Source organism: Pocillopora damicornis, chromosome 4 (genome assembly GCF_964200805.1).
Source record: "Pocillopora damicornis chromosome 4, jaPocDami1.2, whole genome shotgun sequence".
Lineage (NCBI taxonomy): Eukaryota > Metazoa > Cnidaria > Anthozoa > Scleractinia > Pocilloporidae > Pocillopora > Pocillopora damicornis.
In genome coordinates, this window is record NC_142673.1 from 10,323,690 (window position 1) to 10,342,505 (window position 18,816).

At 38.2% G+C, this 18,816-nt stretch overlaps 2 protein-coding genes across 3 annotated transcripts in view; both read right to left on the reverse strand.

Moving 5' to 3' along the window:
- Positions 1–5,932, reverse strand: part of LOC113677648 (GTPase-activating Rap/Ran-GAP domain-like protein 3) — a 20,660-nt gene extending 14,728 nt beyond the window's left edge. Inside the window, exon 1 of one of the 2 annotated variants that reach the window (XM_027194487.2) lies at positions 4,039–5,932. In XM_027194487.2, the coding sequence (XP_027050288.2) occupies positions 4,039–4,223 (185 nt within the window). In that variant the 5' untranslated portion in view covers positions 4,224–5,932. Of the gene's footprint in view, positions 1–243; positions 580–4,038 lie in introns of those variants that run through there. The other variant, XM_027194489.2, reaches the window with a different exon arrangement.
- Positions 5,908–18,394, reverse strand: LOC149046769 (uncharacterized). Its single transcript, XM_089202829.1, has 12 exons — positions 17,217–18,394; positions 15,327–15,494; positions 14,911–15,066; positions 14,155–14,367; positions 13,071–13,757; positions 12,427–12,573; positions 12,020–12,308; positions 10,746–11,497; positions 10,283–10,525; positions 9,730–9,879; positions 8,077–9,332; positions 5,908–7,652 (listed from the first exon to the last, which is right to left on the reverse strand). The coding sequence occupies exons 1-12, from the start codon at positions 18,184–18,186 to the stop codon at positions 7,140–7,142; spliced, it is 5,544 nt and encodes a 1,847-aa protein (XP_089058955.1). The 5' UTR covers positions 18,187–18,394; the 3' UTR covers positions 5,908–7,139.
- Positions 18,395–18,816: the final 422 nt, after the last annotated feature.

Below are 18,816 nucleotides of genomic sequence, written 5' to 3' on the forward strand. Positions count from 1 at the left end.
TAATCATTAAAATCGAATGCTAAACGGTGCCAGACGGAGTCTTCGTTAGAAGCATTTGAATGAAATTCCAAACACACGCGATATCGGGTTATTTCCCCAACACACGCGATGATGGCAGGATTACCACAGTTTTCCTAGTTAAGGCTGGATTTAAAAAGTACAATTCAACCTGCCGAATATGAGTGTAAAGTTTGTGAAGGTAAAATATAGGTTGATGTAATATGACGCGTTCGAATGACAAACCTGGCACTTGATGAAGCGCTGGTAACGAATATACAGGTGCTTTATCTGACGGAAGTGCCAGATGGTTTAAAACTGAACATCGGCGGTTTATATTCCTTCGTCCTTCAGCCAACAAAAATAAAGTTTCAAACGAACGCACTGATCCACGAATGTAAACAAACAAAACTGTCGCTTTCGACCGAACGCTTTCAGAAGGGTTTTAATAACGTCAGCTTGTGATGAAGACAACGTTACTTAATACGCAGACACGCAGTAGGCTTTCCGTGACTCGTTGAAAGGTTTCATGCGCAATACGTGTAAATTGTAAACAAGTCGTTGATTGAGGCAGTTAGCAATAATAGCATAGGTTTCGGTGCCTTTCAACAGAAATGTGCACACACCATTGAATTATTAATAAGTTACCGATTGGCCTTCTTTGGAATCTTCGAAAACAACAGGAGACAATTTACTCCAATAAGCAGAAACTTAACTTTGCCTCCGAAGAAGGTAACAAATCTTGAGCAAGTTTAAGTCAACAAGCACTGTTCCGAGTCCTCCCACTATGATAAAACGTATTGCCCTAAACAAGTCGCTTCTGTATCACTGACGGCTTTTAAAATAAACCCAATTCTTTCACTTCCAGTGATGACGTTCACTTTATGGAGAAAACATTTCACATTCGTTAGAAAAGCTGAATTGCAAATGATAATATTGCCCGGAGACCCCTTAGTGATGGATAGGTTTTTGTTAATTTATTTATTCCAAGATTTTTAATGACATGCAAAATGCTCCTTGTCGCATTTCTGCCTCTCCAAACATCCGAAAACGAGACAATTGTCGTTTTGTACAACACTTTTTCCTTTTCTAGCGTCATTTCAGTTGTTGTTTTCTTAATAAATTTTGTTTCTTCATGATGCTGTTATTTCGGCATTTCGCATGTCACAAAATAAAAGGGTCCATTTTTTCGAGCCTTTCTGTTGAAAGAAAGCCTATTGTTGACGTAACTACAACTTGTAAACAATACTTTCAATAGTGTCCGGTCCGGAAAGTGATCTGCACTGGCAAAAAGATGAATAGCATCTAGTTTTTTTCGTTTGTATTTTATGTCGATACTGCTTTACCACAATCAAGCCTAATTTTTTGCTCAGGGTGAAATCTCTACCGCAAGACATTTTTTTTCAGTTTGTAACTGCTAATCTTCCTTTCGAATTCCTTAGAGTTTCGGAAAAGCTTTTCGAATCCATCATTATCAGCTGCTGCACGTTTTGAGAAGGTTGACTTCTGCTGCAAATAAATCACAAACACACGCACACGCAAAACTATCGAAAATAACTTCCAAGACTGATAATTTAATGATCACAAAAATGACAGAGGTGACATTAAATGAATTCTGAGAAAAATTGTCTCACGGGGCAAAAAAAGGAAAACACTTAAATTTAGACCTTTAAAAAATTAAAATTTTATGGAGGCGATGATTCATCAATAACTACTTTTGATATGCAAGTCGTCTTGCATTTATCCATGACGTGTTATTTTAAAATTAAAACTCAGCCACAGGGGATTTTTTTCTGTTTTTTTTGTTTTCTTCAATTTATTTATTCATCTTTTGTTTTTGTTTTTTTTATGGAGTATGATAATTTAACCATCTTTATGATATATCACTAATACGTGCGAAATGATAAACGTGCCTTTTTTGTACAGTTTACTGATGTCATTGGGTCAATTTTGTAATCATTTTAGGCATTTCAGTCCTGAATCGTATGGTTAACAATTGATGAGAGTAAAAAGAATCTTCAAACTCTCCTGAGGCTTAAACAGACGAATAACCATCTAGATGAGAACAGCGAATTTGCTAAGTGACCAACGAAGACCCACTAATTTATGTATTTCCCTTTTCAATTGCGAGTCGAGGAGACCTGAGTACGTCTGTTGAACGTCATAATCAACGTTTTTCTTGTCATTCATAAGAACCAGTCGTAAATGCTATGGAAAAAAATTGGAACGGGAAATGAACCTTTATAAATGACCCCTCTCTTAAATTAAATTTTTGGTGAGAAAAACTTTTATGTTTCTTAGCCTTATCGTTAATTGGGGTTCTACTAAAACAAATGAGAAACAAAAAAAAGGCCGAAATCAAAACCGTGGTTGATTGAATTTAAAAAAAAACCTCGTCATGATAAAACCAATAAGAAATAATTTCGAAAAAACCTTTGATTTGTTCCGGTATAAGTTTTGAGTTCTACAAAATATAATATGTGTTTAGTTTAGCGACAAAAGACGTTTCTTGCACGAGATTCAGTGATGGGTAAACACTCCATCTTGTCACGCATTCCGTTCAGGATCACTTTTTCATGTGAGTGCTTCATACATCGAAAAATGATAGCCTTTTACCCATATCGAATAGATTTAAGCACAAATTTCATAACTTTTATTTTCAGCAAAAAGCATCAACTCATCCAGTGTCTGTGCTAAAAAAAATTGCGTGACCTATCGACGCAAACTTTACGTGATTACAAATTGATCAAGTCAAAACGGGTAATGAAGTTTACGGTTGAATGAAAGAATTGTTAATAAGTTTGAAAGTTTAAGCCTCTTTTAAGAAATTTGAACTAAAAAAAAAAGAGGATCAGGAGACTAGAAGGAATTCCGAATTTTTTAACCATGAGTCCTGATTTACGCGGCCGTATTTGTTTAACAAGATTAATAAATAAAGCATCTCGCGATGACGTCTTTGATCATGGATGAACGTGCGTGATAGTATCTTGTTACAGACATGCACTGAATTATAATAAACTTCTGAGAAGGTCAAAAGAAGAAAAATAGTAAGGTTTGATTTGGATTTCATTTGTTCGTCCGACGGTTTTGTTTGATTTAATCTTTTACTTTATGATAGTTTAGGATTGTGTAAATAAAACATTTGAAGTAGCTTGCCAACCTAATCTAAACAGAAACAATCCCACTCCCCCCACCCATGTGTTGCTAGTAGTTTTCAAAATACGTCACGTATGTCTTTAGAGCCAACAGCACAGAAAATTTTGGTTCTGACTGAGATAACTGGGATGATTTAAAATTTTACCTCCAATCTAACTGCAACAAAGACTAACTGATGATTCATGCGTAAACAAGAGATGCTTAACAATGTCAATATCAGTTCCACAATTTTACTGGTTAATGAGCCAGACGTCTTCTTTATCATTTTGGGTTTCACAACCTCCTTGATGCAGAAATAGAATGTGAAGAGGAGAAAATTGAAAAGTTTTATATTTATATGATCATTCTATACACGGTTCCAGCCAAAATTTGCGCGGAATAGATACACGGCTGGAACATAAGTGCTCTTCGTCATAGCTTCAGACAATCACATAGAAACTTAAAATAACACCTTTAAATCAAGCAAATGTAAACATTTCTTTGTGGAGTAGAAGTCGCCTCCGATCATAGACAGACTGAACTGAATTTCATGGCATCTCGGTATAGATATTGTGACAAAATTATGCGAGAGCATGGTAAACCAAACATGATTGTTCTCACACAAATACGAACTGTTGATTCCGGCTTTCAACTGACAAATAATATCGAGCCGTGTTAGCGCGAATACTAACACCCTCAGGAATTAAGGTTGTGTCACGAGAATTAGTACAACAATAACTCATACAAATCTTAATATCTCCAACTTTTAAAAGAAGACTGACTGCATCTAATGAGCACCGACGCTCAATATAAACAGTGTATCGTTGCGGTAACAATCCCTACGGTTAATTAAACAACAAATACCCGAACCAGCCACTTAAATACTTTTATGGTTTCACAACTTACCGATTTAGTGTTTGGTTTTGTTGATCGACTTCCTCAGTCAGACGCAGTGTTCCAGGTGGACTTGAATATCGTTTAGGTTGAAGCGATGGTCGAGGAAGATACCTCCCTGGCGCTTTATTTTCTCCCACACTAAGACTGGCTTGTCGTTCGGGAGTGAACGTTTGTCGCTTTTTAGATAAGTCCATTTTGTATCGCTTCCGTATGGAATCTAGTCCGCAGTGGTTCAAATATATTCGTCACGGATCGCTCATGACTTTCGACAAAAAAAAGATAATAGATGAAAATTTAGAGTTACACGTGATGAACTCAACGTGGCTAAAATAACTTTGACCCTTGAAATAATGCAAGGTGGATCTAACGAGCTTGAATCAAGCTAAGAATTCATGTTGTGCCTCTAACTGCTCTAATGGCGGAGCAGGATCCAATCTTCTATTTGTCAAAGGTTTCTGCCGGTCTTCTTCTCATAAAACGCGTCACGTTTTCGATCGGTATAGACCTCCAGGGACGATTTTCTTTTGTATGGAAATATAATACCGTGGCGAAAATTTTACATTCTCGGGTCGAACGTCAAACCGACGTGGCCAAAATTTAGCGATCGGAGGATAATGGAGATGTGAGCGATTTCATATACTGTAACTTGCCATCTGTTTATGCCTCAGGGTCGACTCCACGATGAATATAATTAGGTATCTTTGAGACTGTGCAAACCACTTATGTTTGCTGTGTTTGGGTCTCGTACCGGAAGTAATCTGCTATTGGACGCCAACAGAGTAAACCTGTCAACAGCGCTCTCCATTGTGCTGAGAACAATTACTAAATACAGTCATGAAGAGATGTCTGAAGGAAGACCACACGGAAAGTGTTTTTCCTTTTACAGTGAAAAGATAATTATGTTCGGATCCACAAAGGAAGATAGCATTCTAATTCAATCACGGAGATTCACTACTTTGAATTTGAATCACAATATAGCGTGTGGAAAGAATTACTGTACATTTACAATAGAAGTCGGTAACCAATATAGGTACTTTTAAATTTGCCCTGAATAATTGAAAACAATTTTTTTTGAGGACATAGAATACTACAAAATAGATATAAAATTCCCAATCGCTTCGAAGTCTCATCTACAGAATCCTTAGCAAAACTACTTCTTTATTTGTAACCGAACATCAAGTACTGAAGGATGATGATTCTGGTCAAAAGCTTTTGTGCCCTGGATAATTCATTCAGTTTTAGTGTCTTTGTTATCATTTGCCTTTTAAGAGAAATTGTTAAGACATCAGTGAACGGAAAGGGAAACATTACGGTTGTAGACGGTATTCTCTCTTCTGGAGAGGTTCTCTAGTACAAAAATGCTCTACACACCAAGCAGTGAATGTAGGCGTAAATAATTGTCGACCGCTTGTTAAATTAGCGCCAGTACTCAACTCATCTATGTTCAACTGACGTTTACAAAGAACCTCCGTAGGAGAGAAGAAAGTGGTTACTCTGCTGTTTGAAGCTATTTGCATAATCAAGCCGTTTGATTATCAGGTTGTGTTGCGGAGTAGATTACCGTTATGTCTCAAAAAGAAAACCGTAACAACTTGAGGAGAAGTAATGAAACAAGAAGTGTCTGTATATCATCCGTAACCTCTTGTGCAAGGCCTACACTTTCGAACGATCCCACAACCCCCTCCCCCCCCCGCTTCATTTGCTCCTCTTTCTCGGTGACAACTTAATGATGCTAACAAGCATCATTAAGTTTTCACCGAGAAAGAGAAATGGCACGATTTTAAGGTGAACATGCCTTAATGGTAAAATTGAAGCAAACGAAAGTGCCCACCGTACAGAACAATAATAATAATAAAAAGCAAAGTCACCAAACACAAATGAAAACATTAAATATTTTATTTTGAGGTTCGAGCCCTTTCTTAGCGTCATTATGTATAACTCTCGCAACTGAGCTGGCAGTGGAATGAAGGGAAATGAAGGAATGAAGAATATATACAGATTTATATAATAAGCTCAGTTATGCACGCATTCTGATTGGTTCTCACTTATAATCTATTGGAGGACAGACGTATCGATGACGTCATCATTAAAACTTTTTAAAAATTCTTTATTATATAAAACAAATAGATTCCAAGTTGCCGTGCGTCTGTTCAGTAATTGATCGCAGAGGACGTCAAAATGTGGTAAGAACATCAGTGACACACTCGACTGCGCCTCGTGTGCTACTTTTTTGTTCTTACCACATTTTGACGTCATCTGTGATCTATTACTGAACAGACGCACGGCAACTTGGAATCTATTTGTTAAATATACAGACACACATCTGACTGACCTTTAGAATCATGGTCTAAAACGAGAGCCATATTTCATATAAATGTTATCAGTGATTGAAAATAAAGAATTTAAATTTCACTAAAATCACATAATAAGAATTAATCAGTATCAACAATAATTTTGATCGAAAATTATACACAATAAATACTTTTACAAAAGCGCTAAAATATCACCTACAAATATAATTGCAATTATAATTAAAAATAACACTTTCCTTCTCAACAAAAAAAAACGAAGGGTTTACAAAAAGTATGTCCCTTGCCTACATAATCATTTTGAAACTTATGCGAAATTCATGATCCTTAGTTCGAAATGGTTTGTTTCTCTTTTCAGCTAGTACTAATTTAACCCGTATGTTTATTTGCAAAAAAAATATTAAAGCGTATATCAGGAATAACCTGTCTATATACTGGAGTGGTGAAGAGTTATCCATAAATTAATAAGCTATTAGAAAAGCAACAGTGTGTTTCTTTTCATCATGTTAAACTGTGGCTATTTGGTTACCATTTTTTCCCTAATTGTTTTTCTCATACATTTAGCTGGCGTAAGCTTGCCCAGCGTTCAACCACCTCCCGTCTTCCCCCTCCCCCATCAATTTCAAATGGATATATGGGTACATAATCAAGCCATTGGGAAACTGATGTAGGACTTTTCTCTTCGAAAATTCAACCTGATTGACCTGGTTATTCGACCTTCAGTCCTCAAGGACGGAATTCAACCGCATGCTGTGGCAACTAATTTATAGCTTATTCATCACACAGTATGTCATATAATTATTATGATTTGTTACACGTTACAGATGAAAGAGACGCATAGAGATGCTTCAACTCCGCGATTTCTACTCTCCTTTCGTTAACTTTTCTTTTATAATCCAGCAAAAATGTCTGCTGCTCTCTTTTTGCTTTTTCCAGTTCTGTTATAATATCTGCAAGGTTTTTCTGTGTAAATGCCGAGCGTATTCTCTGTATCTCGCTCTTAAGCTCACCCAGCCTTGTAACGTTCACGTGCTGTAACCTGGCTGCTTTTTGCACCACGCGATCTACGTTCATTTTCAAGTTCTTGGCTGCAGCATCAGCTTTGTCTGCTGCGTTCTTTGCTAAATAAGCATTTGTCAAAGCGTCAGACGCTAACTTGGAATAGTTACCTTTGCACGTGTCAATATGTCCTTGGGATGACGAGTTCATCCTGGTGACATTGTGATCCACGTGATTGAGGTATCCTGTCGTGTACTTAGATTGGGCTGAGGCTTGAGATATTTTGTTTGCGTCAGCATGAATTATGGTCACAGCCTGTGTGAATAACCAAGATAAAAATTAGCACTAAGGAACTCAAGGTATAAAATAATCGTTGTCCTGTCGATATACTTAGATGATCCAAACAAGAGATAATTCTTAGTAATGATCAGAACCACAGAATGACACAAGTAATTAGAACCGAGAACAGAACAAAGAGGACTAAAAATATGAAAAAATAAAATAAATTACGAATAAATATGAAAAAGAGAAAGAAAAAAAAAAGAAAAAAGGAGAAAAAAACGGCTTCCTGAACACAGTTTGTCTAAGCGGATGTTGGCTGGCTTAGGGACAAAACAATTGCAGGGGCATGCAGGGTGTCCAGTGAGAAAAGAGTCTCCTATTTGAATTTCACATTCAACTAGTCATGGCGTCTGAGCACATCCTCGCGTGATGTCAAACTAACATGTGCATAATTTACCTGGTTCTCATAAGTTGAAATATTCCACGCTTGTTGCGCAAAGTTTAGTCCTTTAGTAGCAGCCGCCAGTGTTGCTTGAAGAGAGGCGTTGATACCCTGAGCGAACTGAATGGCATTCAAGCTTGTAATGTTAGCCTCCTTGGCTTGCTTTAGAGAAAGATCAGCAAAATCTTGTGCTTCCTTTGCCTTGCTCTCGAAATTTTGTAGGATCTGTAACATTTCTTCAGCGTCTTTTAAGGTGTTGCTGGCGAGTTGCACAGCATCAGTAGCTTCTTGTTTAGCTCGCTGAGCTTCAATTAGGATTGTTTTACCAGCCGCCTCAATTCTAAACACGCGCGATGTCAAAAGATTCACTTCTTCCACAGCCAGTTCAACTTGTGTGGACAAATTGGAATACATTTGGGTCAAATTTTGCGCCGTAGAGATCAGCTCCTGCGCTTGTCTGCTTGCATGCATCGCTGCCTCCTCGATCTGAACGACCGCTTCTCTGTTATCAGGATCCAGTAGCATCAGCTCAGATAAAGTCTTGTTTGCTCCTGACAAAACCATCGACGCATTCACAAACAGCTGATGAGCTGTAGAATTCACGTATTCACCCAAGGCTTGTATGACATCACCATGCATTTTCAGAGTCTGGAGGGAGAGATCAAGATCCTTTTGGTCCGTTATGGTGTTGTTGGCCACTAGCTGAGCCTTCTCTGCCCGAGAACTAGCGTTATCAACCTTATGTTGGATCTCATAGGCTGTTTCATTCTGACTGGCGGCTGCTCCCGTGAAATTGTTTGCCAGTGCAGTGAACCTGGGCACCAACTTACTGAGATAAATGGTGATAATCTCAGCCTTGCGGACAGCGGAATCAACAGACATGTTCAGAATATCAAAGCTGTCGTTAACTACTCCCTTTATCAGCTGGATTAGCTCCTCTGTTTTGTTCTTATTCCGTTCCATAGCAGTGAGGTTATCTGATAGTGTGTTGACACCAGGAGTAACCTCGTGCATTAAGACTTGTTCTAGACGATTAAGAGACTCATTTAGCTGCATAATTTGATTTGTGACGTTATTCTCAACTTCTCGAGAAAGTTTTGCATCATCCACCAAATTGCTGACATCCTTGTTAGACTCGTCAAGCCGATGTGCGAAGGAAGCATCACCGATATTTCCATTGCGAAGCCGCTCAATAGTGTCGTCCAAGGCAAGTAAACTCACTCGAAGTTTCTTGACATCCTCGTAAATCAGACGGTAACACTCAGGACAATCTGAGAAATGAGAAAAAAACACACAAGGTAAAATAAAAGTCACTGTAACATTAACCCTTTCCAAATTTCTTTTACTATCACGCGACAACTCAGCTTCTTGTTGCTTGCGTTCGCCAAGTTATTACAGAATAGAAAAAGTAGCCCTTTGTCGGAGCAATCGACGCTAGAGGGTAAAAACTTCCGTCAACGCAATTAATACCCGCATACCCCAGCTGATGCCAAACTAACTTATAGAGAAGTTACTTAGTTGTTATAAATTGAATCATTTCAAGCACGATTACCTGGTGACCGACACATCATCTATTAAAGCTGGAAAGGATATTACCAGCAGTGCTGATGACGATGGTAATGATAATGAACCTGTAATACGTAGCTATCAGTTTCTTTGCACACTTACCAACACATCCTCTGCTCGTGTTGTAGGCGTTCTCATGGCACCGGTCACATCGCCGTCCACCAATTCTTGGCTTGCATGTGCACTGGCCGGTTGTCTCATTACATACAGTACTATTTCCGTACAGTGTGTTGGGTTCAACACAGTCACAGTCTGAAACATGACAAAACAGAAAAAAAATTTTAAGCACACCTTTGGAAACAGCTTCAGTTATTAGATTTAGAATAAAGCCTGACATTTCATGTGTTTATCCTGCCTGGATTGGAAAATACGGTGAAATTTTATGAAAATCGTTTACAATACTTTAGTTCTTCTAATGTTAAGTTATTGTAGGAGCCTTTACATGGGAGTAATTTTTAGTGTGTTTGTGCACTTATTCGGTTAGCACCGCATATGACCTACAGGTATCAAGAATAATGCTGGTCTTCAGATAGACTAAAAAGAGCATACAGGAGACATAAAAGAGGACGGAAACAAAACAAATACACAGAGGAGAACTCCGTTTGTTTGAAAATTTGTTTCCGCTGAAATAAGCTTATAATATAAGATGTGTTACCTCGACAGCCACCAGACGAAGGGGTCAATCCAAAATAACCAGATACACAGCGTCTGCAGTCGGTAGTGTTATCCACGTTAGGTTGACACCTCTCACAGTGCTCACCCTCAGATCCCATGCGACAGTTGTAACACGTGCCATTCTCAGGGAAACACTTCTTTGAACGACCAGTGCATGAACACAGCACGCACGAGCTGAACACTCTTGACGAGTGACTCGGGTTAGGAGGTCGGCGAGTAAATCCTTGAAAAAAAGAATTATAAATAAACTTCAAAACCAGTTTTGATGCTTTCGACAAGCAACTATCCTTTTTCAGTCTCCCTCATTCGTTGTCCATATTCATGGAGGGACAAGTCTTACTTGGCCCTCGATCGTCTTTCTCTTTTCTAAGTATTTCCGTCTCAGCTAATCCCATTTTTAAACTGCTATTACAGAATTACCAGTGACTGTGGTAGTACCTTACCTGAATTGCAATATCCACATGACAACTCTGTGTAATTGTAGGGGCAGGTGCAGTTTTCAACATATCTTACTTCTTCTCCAACACCTCTGGTAGCAGTAACCATCTTTGCAGCTATTGTAACAGAGCCATTGGCTATGAAACGTCCTTGTATTTCAACAGAATCGATATCCACTAGGATACTTTGTAAGTCAAAAGCAGATAAGTTGTTGAGGGTGTTACGTTCATGAAGAAGTGCGTGATATTCCTTTTTTGACGAGGAAAGAGAAGACACTATGCTGAAGCGCGCTTCACGATCCAGAGTGTTTTTCAGTGTGATGATCCAAGAAGCATTTAAACTTTCAGCCTCAACATAGTCAATTATGAATAACTGACTGTAAGAAGAAAGTTGGTTTCCCTGAAAATTATTCTTAACAATAACTGTCACATTGCTGTTGGATGGAAAATCAATTTTAAAGGTATTACCATTATTTTCCGATAGCACGTGCAGATTTCCTGGTTTATTAACGTGATTCAGTGTTGAGAAGTTGACCATAATATAATCTTTAATAAAGCCAACAGCAGAGGAACAAACATTGGATCGATCAAAACAGAAACATGGAGAGCATCCATCTGGATTTTGTGGGTCACTATTGTAAGTTCCATTTTTGCATCTCTCACACTTTTCTCCTTCGGCATTGGCTTTGCATTTACAGATCCCTGTGTTAAGATGGCACTGCATTGAGCTGGAACCACCCTCATGGCAGTTACATGGTCTGTAAAGGAAAACAATGATGGATTGGCTTAAGAAAAAAATCTTGTCTGTGTACGGTATAACTATCACCAGCTTGCAATCCATGTACATCCATTTGTCACAGCTTTTACTAAAGGATAATGATAACTCAACAAACAAGGCTGGACTTTGTCTTACATGTTTGAGTGCTTGTACCAATATTTATCTAAACTAGCCTCCATCCCTTCAAAAACAACCTTTCTTTATTTTTCCCCGCCCTAAGGCACACACTGAAAGCTATTGAAGGTCTTAAAATCAGTTAAGGGAAATTAAAATGCCTGTTACAAAGCCTCTTTTGATTTCGGTTGAAACTAGATTTAAGTAGGGAGGAAGTCTTTTACACCAAAACACATTCCTAAACAATAGCAATTATCTGACTTTGCCTATCTGTATATGTAGCATGCAGCAAAGGCATGAAAAACAAATACATTTTACATGCAAAGGTAACCCACTGTTTACAATGTTACATTTAGCTATGGATTGTTTGCAAAACATGCATACTCACTGGCATCCCTCTGATGTGAAACTGAAGAAGTTTTTACGACACATGTCACATTTTGACCCAGTGGTGCTGTTCTTACATGGGCACACACCACTAACATCATCACACTGCAGGTCTGAAGAACCACTTGCATTACATTTACACTCAACACAGCCCTGTCCTGATTGAAAACCATAGTAGGTTGCATTGCACCTGCTGCATGTCCTTGTTACAACACCGGGCCTACATGGACATTGACCAGACACAGGATCACAGACCAGATCTGATGAGCCCACACCACTGCACCCACAAGCTGAGAGGAAACAGAGATGATGTTATCTTGTTTCAATGGCTTCCATTTGAATCAGAACTAAATATGAAGGCATGAACAGTCTCATTTCATAAGTTCTCTATCATTTTGCTGTACATACCTGTACATCCACTTCCAGTAAAGTTAAAATATCCTGGTTTGCAACGATCACATGCATGTCCTGTCACTCCTGGCTTGCAGTGACACTGACCTCCTTGCTTGTGACAGGTGGTACCATTTTTAGTGCCAGTACTGTTACAAGAACAAGCTATAAAAACAAACAAAAAAACATGAGTTAAAATGTGGTCACTCAAATCAAGTGATATATGTTTAAAATCAGTTTAAAAACACAACCTGCTTAGAAGTACATGTAAAATGTACCAACAAAAGTATTAACAAGAAAAAATAGGAAGTATGCCATAATGATAAACATCCTGGAAACTACAGTGCTAGTCATACACATGGTCTCTATGAGCTTCTTCCATTTACGTTAAACCTTGAGAGAAGGTGGGATGAGACCATTTCATTCATCATGGTTCATGTTTATACAGCTGTGTACTTTAAAATATTTGTTAGATAATAACAAGTTTTCAACTTGCAAAGACAGGAGACTGGTACCCTCTCCATGTGAACTGTCAATGTGATCAACTGCCTTCTTGGCCAGTGTTGAGACAACTGCCAGTGTCACACCTCAACAAAAATTATCCAGAAATCAAAATTCTCTAATTTCAGTAATTGACTTAAATTATCCCTAACACCACTTACCAATAGCTCCATCAAACAATTCAGCCATTGCAGAGAAGGTAACATTCTGACATACTGCTGTGTCAAAACCACTTTGAGACCCAGAAATGGTGGTGGATTTGTTCCAGCAATTTTCAATCTGTTGCAGTGCCATGCCATGAACAGAACCATATCTGTTAGCAATCTCATAAATCCTAACATCTCTCACATTTGGGAGTAAAATTAAAGAGTCTATTTCAATGGATGTGTTTTGGTACATTCCACTGACATAGCTCAAGTTCAAATGATACACTTGACCTCTTACAAAAGACGCAGCCTCCTCTGATATCCAAGCTAATCCAACTCCATAAGGCACATCTGAGATTGAAAAATTATTTGACTCAGAGCAATTTTTTTCATTGCAAGAATTAATAGAGAGTAGAAGTGATAAGTTGGCCTTCTCAGTGTGGGTGTAGCGAATAACTATGTAGAAGTCCCTGAAGCTTGTAGATAAGTTGACGTTGAAAGAAATAAATTGGTTGAATCCAATTTTTCCATAGCCCCTGCCAGTAAATTCCTGGTCCACCCCAGTGAAATTAGAGGTGGCTTCATAATTGCCCATAGCATCTTCAGCTTCATATTTCAGGTGGTCAAAGGAAGCAACATAAAACCCTGCTCTAACTGCAGTACACCGTTCTCCTTCAATATGGCTTCGACAAAGGCAAGTTCCTGGAAAATAAGATGTAAGTTAATTTTTCAGCCTATAAAGAGGTTAATAAGAATAATAAAACATTGCTTCAGTTCTAACTTCACACTATGGAAAGTCCATGACTTACTGAAAACTAAATGTCGATTTTCTTATCAAATTTCACCTCTAGGAGGCAATTTCAGTTTTTCCAAGACATTGGGTTTGTAAAATTTGTATATGTCTAATTATACATAGGCAAGATGGGGTAAAACATTGATATGAAAAAGAAAAAAATAGTTCAGTTTCTTTTTCAGCGTGAATTGAGGAGAGCATATTGCATCTTGAGAGGATAGATTCAGTAAGACATAGTTCAAGTTTGAAGCCTATAAAACAAAATTAAATGCTGCACCAAAATTTTGTCTAATCATTGACACTAACCATTCATTTTTTCACAGATCTCCTGTACACTTCCACCATAGTCACAGTCACACTGAAGACAGTCACTTTCAATGGCTTTTGGAAATGAGTAATAACCATCTTTGCACTCTGAGCAAGTACGTTGATGAATATTATTCTTGCATGGACACTCCCCTAATATCTGATTACAGCTTAAGCTTCCATTCACTGTTCCATTACCATTACAACTGCACTCTACGATAAAAGCCAAAATGACAAAATGAAAGGAGGATAACAGGTTGAACCATTGGAGTTGGTAATGATTGTTAAGCACCAAATACTACAGTGTATGTTTTCCTGCAGATGACAGCTGCAAAATACTGCACTTTCTTCACCATCACACTATTTCAACCCTTTTCCTAAAGTCTAATGGTTGCAATAGTTGCTCATTACTCATTATTATTTTGCGAAACATTATGAGAGATTTTCAAATCAAAGGACCTAGTAACTGAATGTCACTTCATCACCAAGACTACAGCCTGTGATCGTTGTAAGACTAAATTGCCAACAATTTATTCATGACTTCCCTTAAGAATTTTAAGGAACTTTGTCACAGAGAATTAACAAAAAGCTTTTTGAAAAAAGTTACGTGCCCTAAAGATAATTTTTACAGAATATGTACTTTATTACCATCAGGAATGCATCCTTTGCGTTCTTACTCTGATTAAAATAATATTTACAAGGATAAATCTAGCCATGTGTGAACACAACTCAAGTGGATTAGCATAAATCACTTACCTCTACAATCCCCTGATGGGGGTAGTTCAAAACCCCAAAAGGTGTCCGCACAATGATCACACTGCCGACCTGTCACATTTTGCTTGCATTTGCATTGTCCTGTTGTCTGATTACATGTTCCATTGTTGATAATTCCAAACATGAAGCAGTCACAAGCTGAAATTCCCAAAAGATAGCACAGAATTGACATGTCAATCTAACTTATGCAAGTCGATTGTATATGTAAAATAAGTTATTAATTTCCTGGAAAATAAACTTAAAGTACACTAGTATCAATAGAAAATCCCATAGCTTAGTCAGTGGGTTCAACTTGCCTCCTATGGCATCAACTACATCAAAATCCAGAAGTACCTTTGCAGATTTCCATGCCAATATCATACAGTTATATCACTAGGCACTAACTTTTCAGTACTTACATAGGCACACTTCAGGATCATTTAGTGGCTTGCTCATATTGCGATAAAACTTTTCACGACAACGTTCACAAAACATCCCTGTGGTGTTATGGTAACAGTCGTCACAGATACCATGATTAAGGGTTTTGTTGTAGTGACAACTATCAGCATGATCATAACACAAACATTCTGAAAGAGCAACACAAATGATCATTTAACAAACATCATGATAAGATGACTAATACCTAGTCTGACTTAGTAGAACTGTGAACTGGTATTAATGTATATTTTTGCTCTACAGTTGACTCTTGCATTGTTCTACTCACTATTATGGACACCCTGCCATTTTGGGCAAGAGCCAGCTCCCCGGCAAAACACACAAACAAACAATTAAAACAAAATCCCCTTATTACAGAGTCTTGCTATTAAAGAAATGTGGACACTTATGTGCCCCAAGCATGACATTTCACTTATTTTTCTCTTGCTATAGTATGCACTTAAAAATCCTAACTCACATAACATAATGCAACATTACAATAGAAGAAAATAAAGAAACCATTCTTCAATTGGGCGCAAACATGAGAATTTCATGCTTGCAACCAAATCTTTTTCCAGTTAATGAGGTCATAAGAAACTTAATGTTTGAGTAGTTATATATTATTTCATTTGTTTAGAGACAAACCAATTTTTTTCTCTTGAAACCCCCCCCCCCCATTATGGTTTCTTGCCAGTACCAACACTAAATCTCCCCTTCTAGGTGTCCACAATAACAGAGTCCACTGTAACTAGATATTCCATTGACATTAAGACTATGAAGAGTCCATGTTAGACTGCAAGTGAAAGCCTTGAACACAAAACAGATGTACAGTAACCATCACTACTTTGACATAAATACTTATATTAAATATAAATATATTTGTTTATTTCTATTTTGAAGAAAATGTACTGCCTGAGTAAAGATAAATCCTGATTTATGAGGAAAAATTGTATAAGATGTTTCTTAGGGCCAAATTTACATAAGTAAAATTTTTGTGTGACACATTTATTCAACACTTCAACATGCAATATTACGCACGATGCCAATACCACCATTCAGTTTGTGATTTTTTTCGCCCGTTTCTATCACAAAACCTCGCTGAAATAAGTAAATCGTTTGTATATCATTAACTGCTCTTGGTAACGGTTACTCCATTACAATCACAATTAAAAATTATTCTGCGTAGTTCAGGATAGTACTCTTGTACTCCACGGAGACTCCACTCACATAGAAATCAAAACAAACATATATTTCCTTTTCTGCAAGATTACCAGCTTTATTTGTTAATGTAGAGCATTATCGGTTTCCACCAGTAACGGTGAAATTAACACCTTTCTGGAAGACGCTTACTGCTTTCCATCAATGGAGAGCTTGATTTACTAATGAGAATTATCTAAACAGTATGGTATAACTAATGGTCTTGAAAAAAATTGCATGTTACTCGAGGTAGTACACATGTTATTCACGGGATAGAAGGTTCTCGATCATGAAAGCCTGGTTCAATGTGTCTACCTGCTCCTACAATTTAAATTTTGTGTGAAATAACATCGATCATTCTAAACTCCCATGGGTTTTAGACAACAAAGTTGTTCAAGCAATTTAAAGAGAAAGCACCGCGGCTCCCTTCACTTGATCAGCTGGGAGCCGATTGTTTCCAGCGAAAATTGTCAAGGAACACGTTACCATTTTTCCTAATCGTGTCTCGAAGTTATAAACATCGACGCAACAATGTTAATTATGAAACGCTCACGTTATAATATGGATTTAGTCCGATTTACGCATAGCTCGCAAACTCGAGGAAATACTTGAGTATCGCACAGCAATAAGGCGAGAAGAACAAATACAATATTGAAGTATTATTTCTGTGCACTTACCTTCGCACGGATTGGGTTCGCTGTTTGAATATGCCGGCCTCCAGGTTTGGTTGTTGAAGAGTGGTTTACACCTCTCACAATCTTCACCCGCTGTATTGTGTAGACAATCACAAAGTGATCCATTCGTATACGGGAAATCGCAGTACTCTGCGTGCCCGTGGCACTGACATCGGGCATTCACTCTAATATCTGCGATTGAATAAAAGTACTGATTAAAGATGTTTTCGACTACATTATCAACATTCTCCAGTCCATCTGTACCAGGATACAACAATCGCAACCGAAGATCCGTAATCGTGAAGTATTCTTGCAGTGTTCCGTTCCAGAAGTCAGCTTTCTCGTAACGTCTCAAAAAGTCAAACAGCACCTGGCCGCCTTTTTGAGGCGTTGCAAAGCTGTAGTCTTGCACACATTGAATACCAAAGTTACCCTTTGTTATGCTTTCGACAGGCGTGTTAGATAAGTTGAATTTCTCCTGGCAGTCGTCGGCGTAGTATTGCAAAGGTGTCCACGTTAATCCTTTATCCGCAGACTTTTCCAGAATCATTTTAAACGGTCGTGGAGAGTTAAAAGTAATACGAATTTCTCCTGTGATAGCATAACTCTTGTTGAAGGAAAGAGTAACATCTACCACGAATGGTTTGTTTGTGTTGTTGTTATTCTTGTACCATTCCCACCAAGTTACAGATTGCCAGCTCGTTTCTAAGTCACCATCGGTCATCTTGTCCACCGAATGGTTGGTGCCGCTACATAAGGTGCAATCTCCGTTCAAGGGTTCGAAATGGCAGTAATAGGCCGGTGGATTTCCGCACGTACTTGTGGCTTTCACAGTGTGTTTCACTAACCGGGCTGCATTCACAGGCCCAGGGACACATACGTTTGCCAACGAACATTCACAGGCCACCTCCGCAAAAAACGCCGCCAGGATCGAACATATGATCGCGATGTGTTTCATTAGAGTCATGATCATCTTCGATGTGGCAATGATCCCGTCACTCGACGATTTTTTTAAGTCCGATGTGGCTCAATTCGCTAGTTCTCGATGAAATCGAATGTGGCTGATCAAATTGACTGACTAATATTTCTCGCAAAAGTAACGAAGTTGTTGTTAAAGCTAAGCTTTTAAAACGAATAAAGGAGCGCATTCCCGAGTTGCTCCTTTTGTTAGAAAAGCGTTGCTATGGATACGCGATGCACTATTTGAAGGACCTCAACTTTCAAAAACAGAAGACAGAAAGTTTACATAAGCCACACATTGGATAACGTTGCGCAAGCTACAATTCATCGACAGTTTTCCGCCGAAGTAATGGTGGTGAATCACAGCAATATTGAATTCTAAAGTTCTTCTCTTCTAATCGATAATAACAGAAGCAGCACTGGGCAAACATAGGCCATCTCTCTGAAACAAAGTATCGCCGAAATGATTACACAAGAGCCGAGCGATGTTGCATGCACGAGTTCTGCAAAAAGATAGCATTTTAGTCATAAATCAAATGATGTTGATGAGCAAAAGTAAAATTAAAGACTTAACAACAAAAAGCACTTTTCTCCATAAAGTTTACTGACCTTTCCTCGAAAGGAACAATGAACTTCCTTCGTC

Coding starts and splice junctions, on each gene's coding strand:
- LOC149046769 (XM_089202829.1), bottom strand. CDS start 18,186: ATGATCATGACTCTAATGAAACACATCGCGATCATATGTTCGATCCTG. Junction 15,495..17,216: donor CGAACCCAATCCGTGCGAAG/GTAAGTGCACAG, acceptor TTGCTCTTTCAG/AATGTTTGTGTTATGATCAT. Junction 9,880..10,282: donor TTCGTCTGGTGGCTGTCGAG/GTAACACATCTT, acceptor GTCATGTTTCAG/ACTGTGACTGTGTTGAACCC.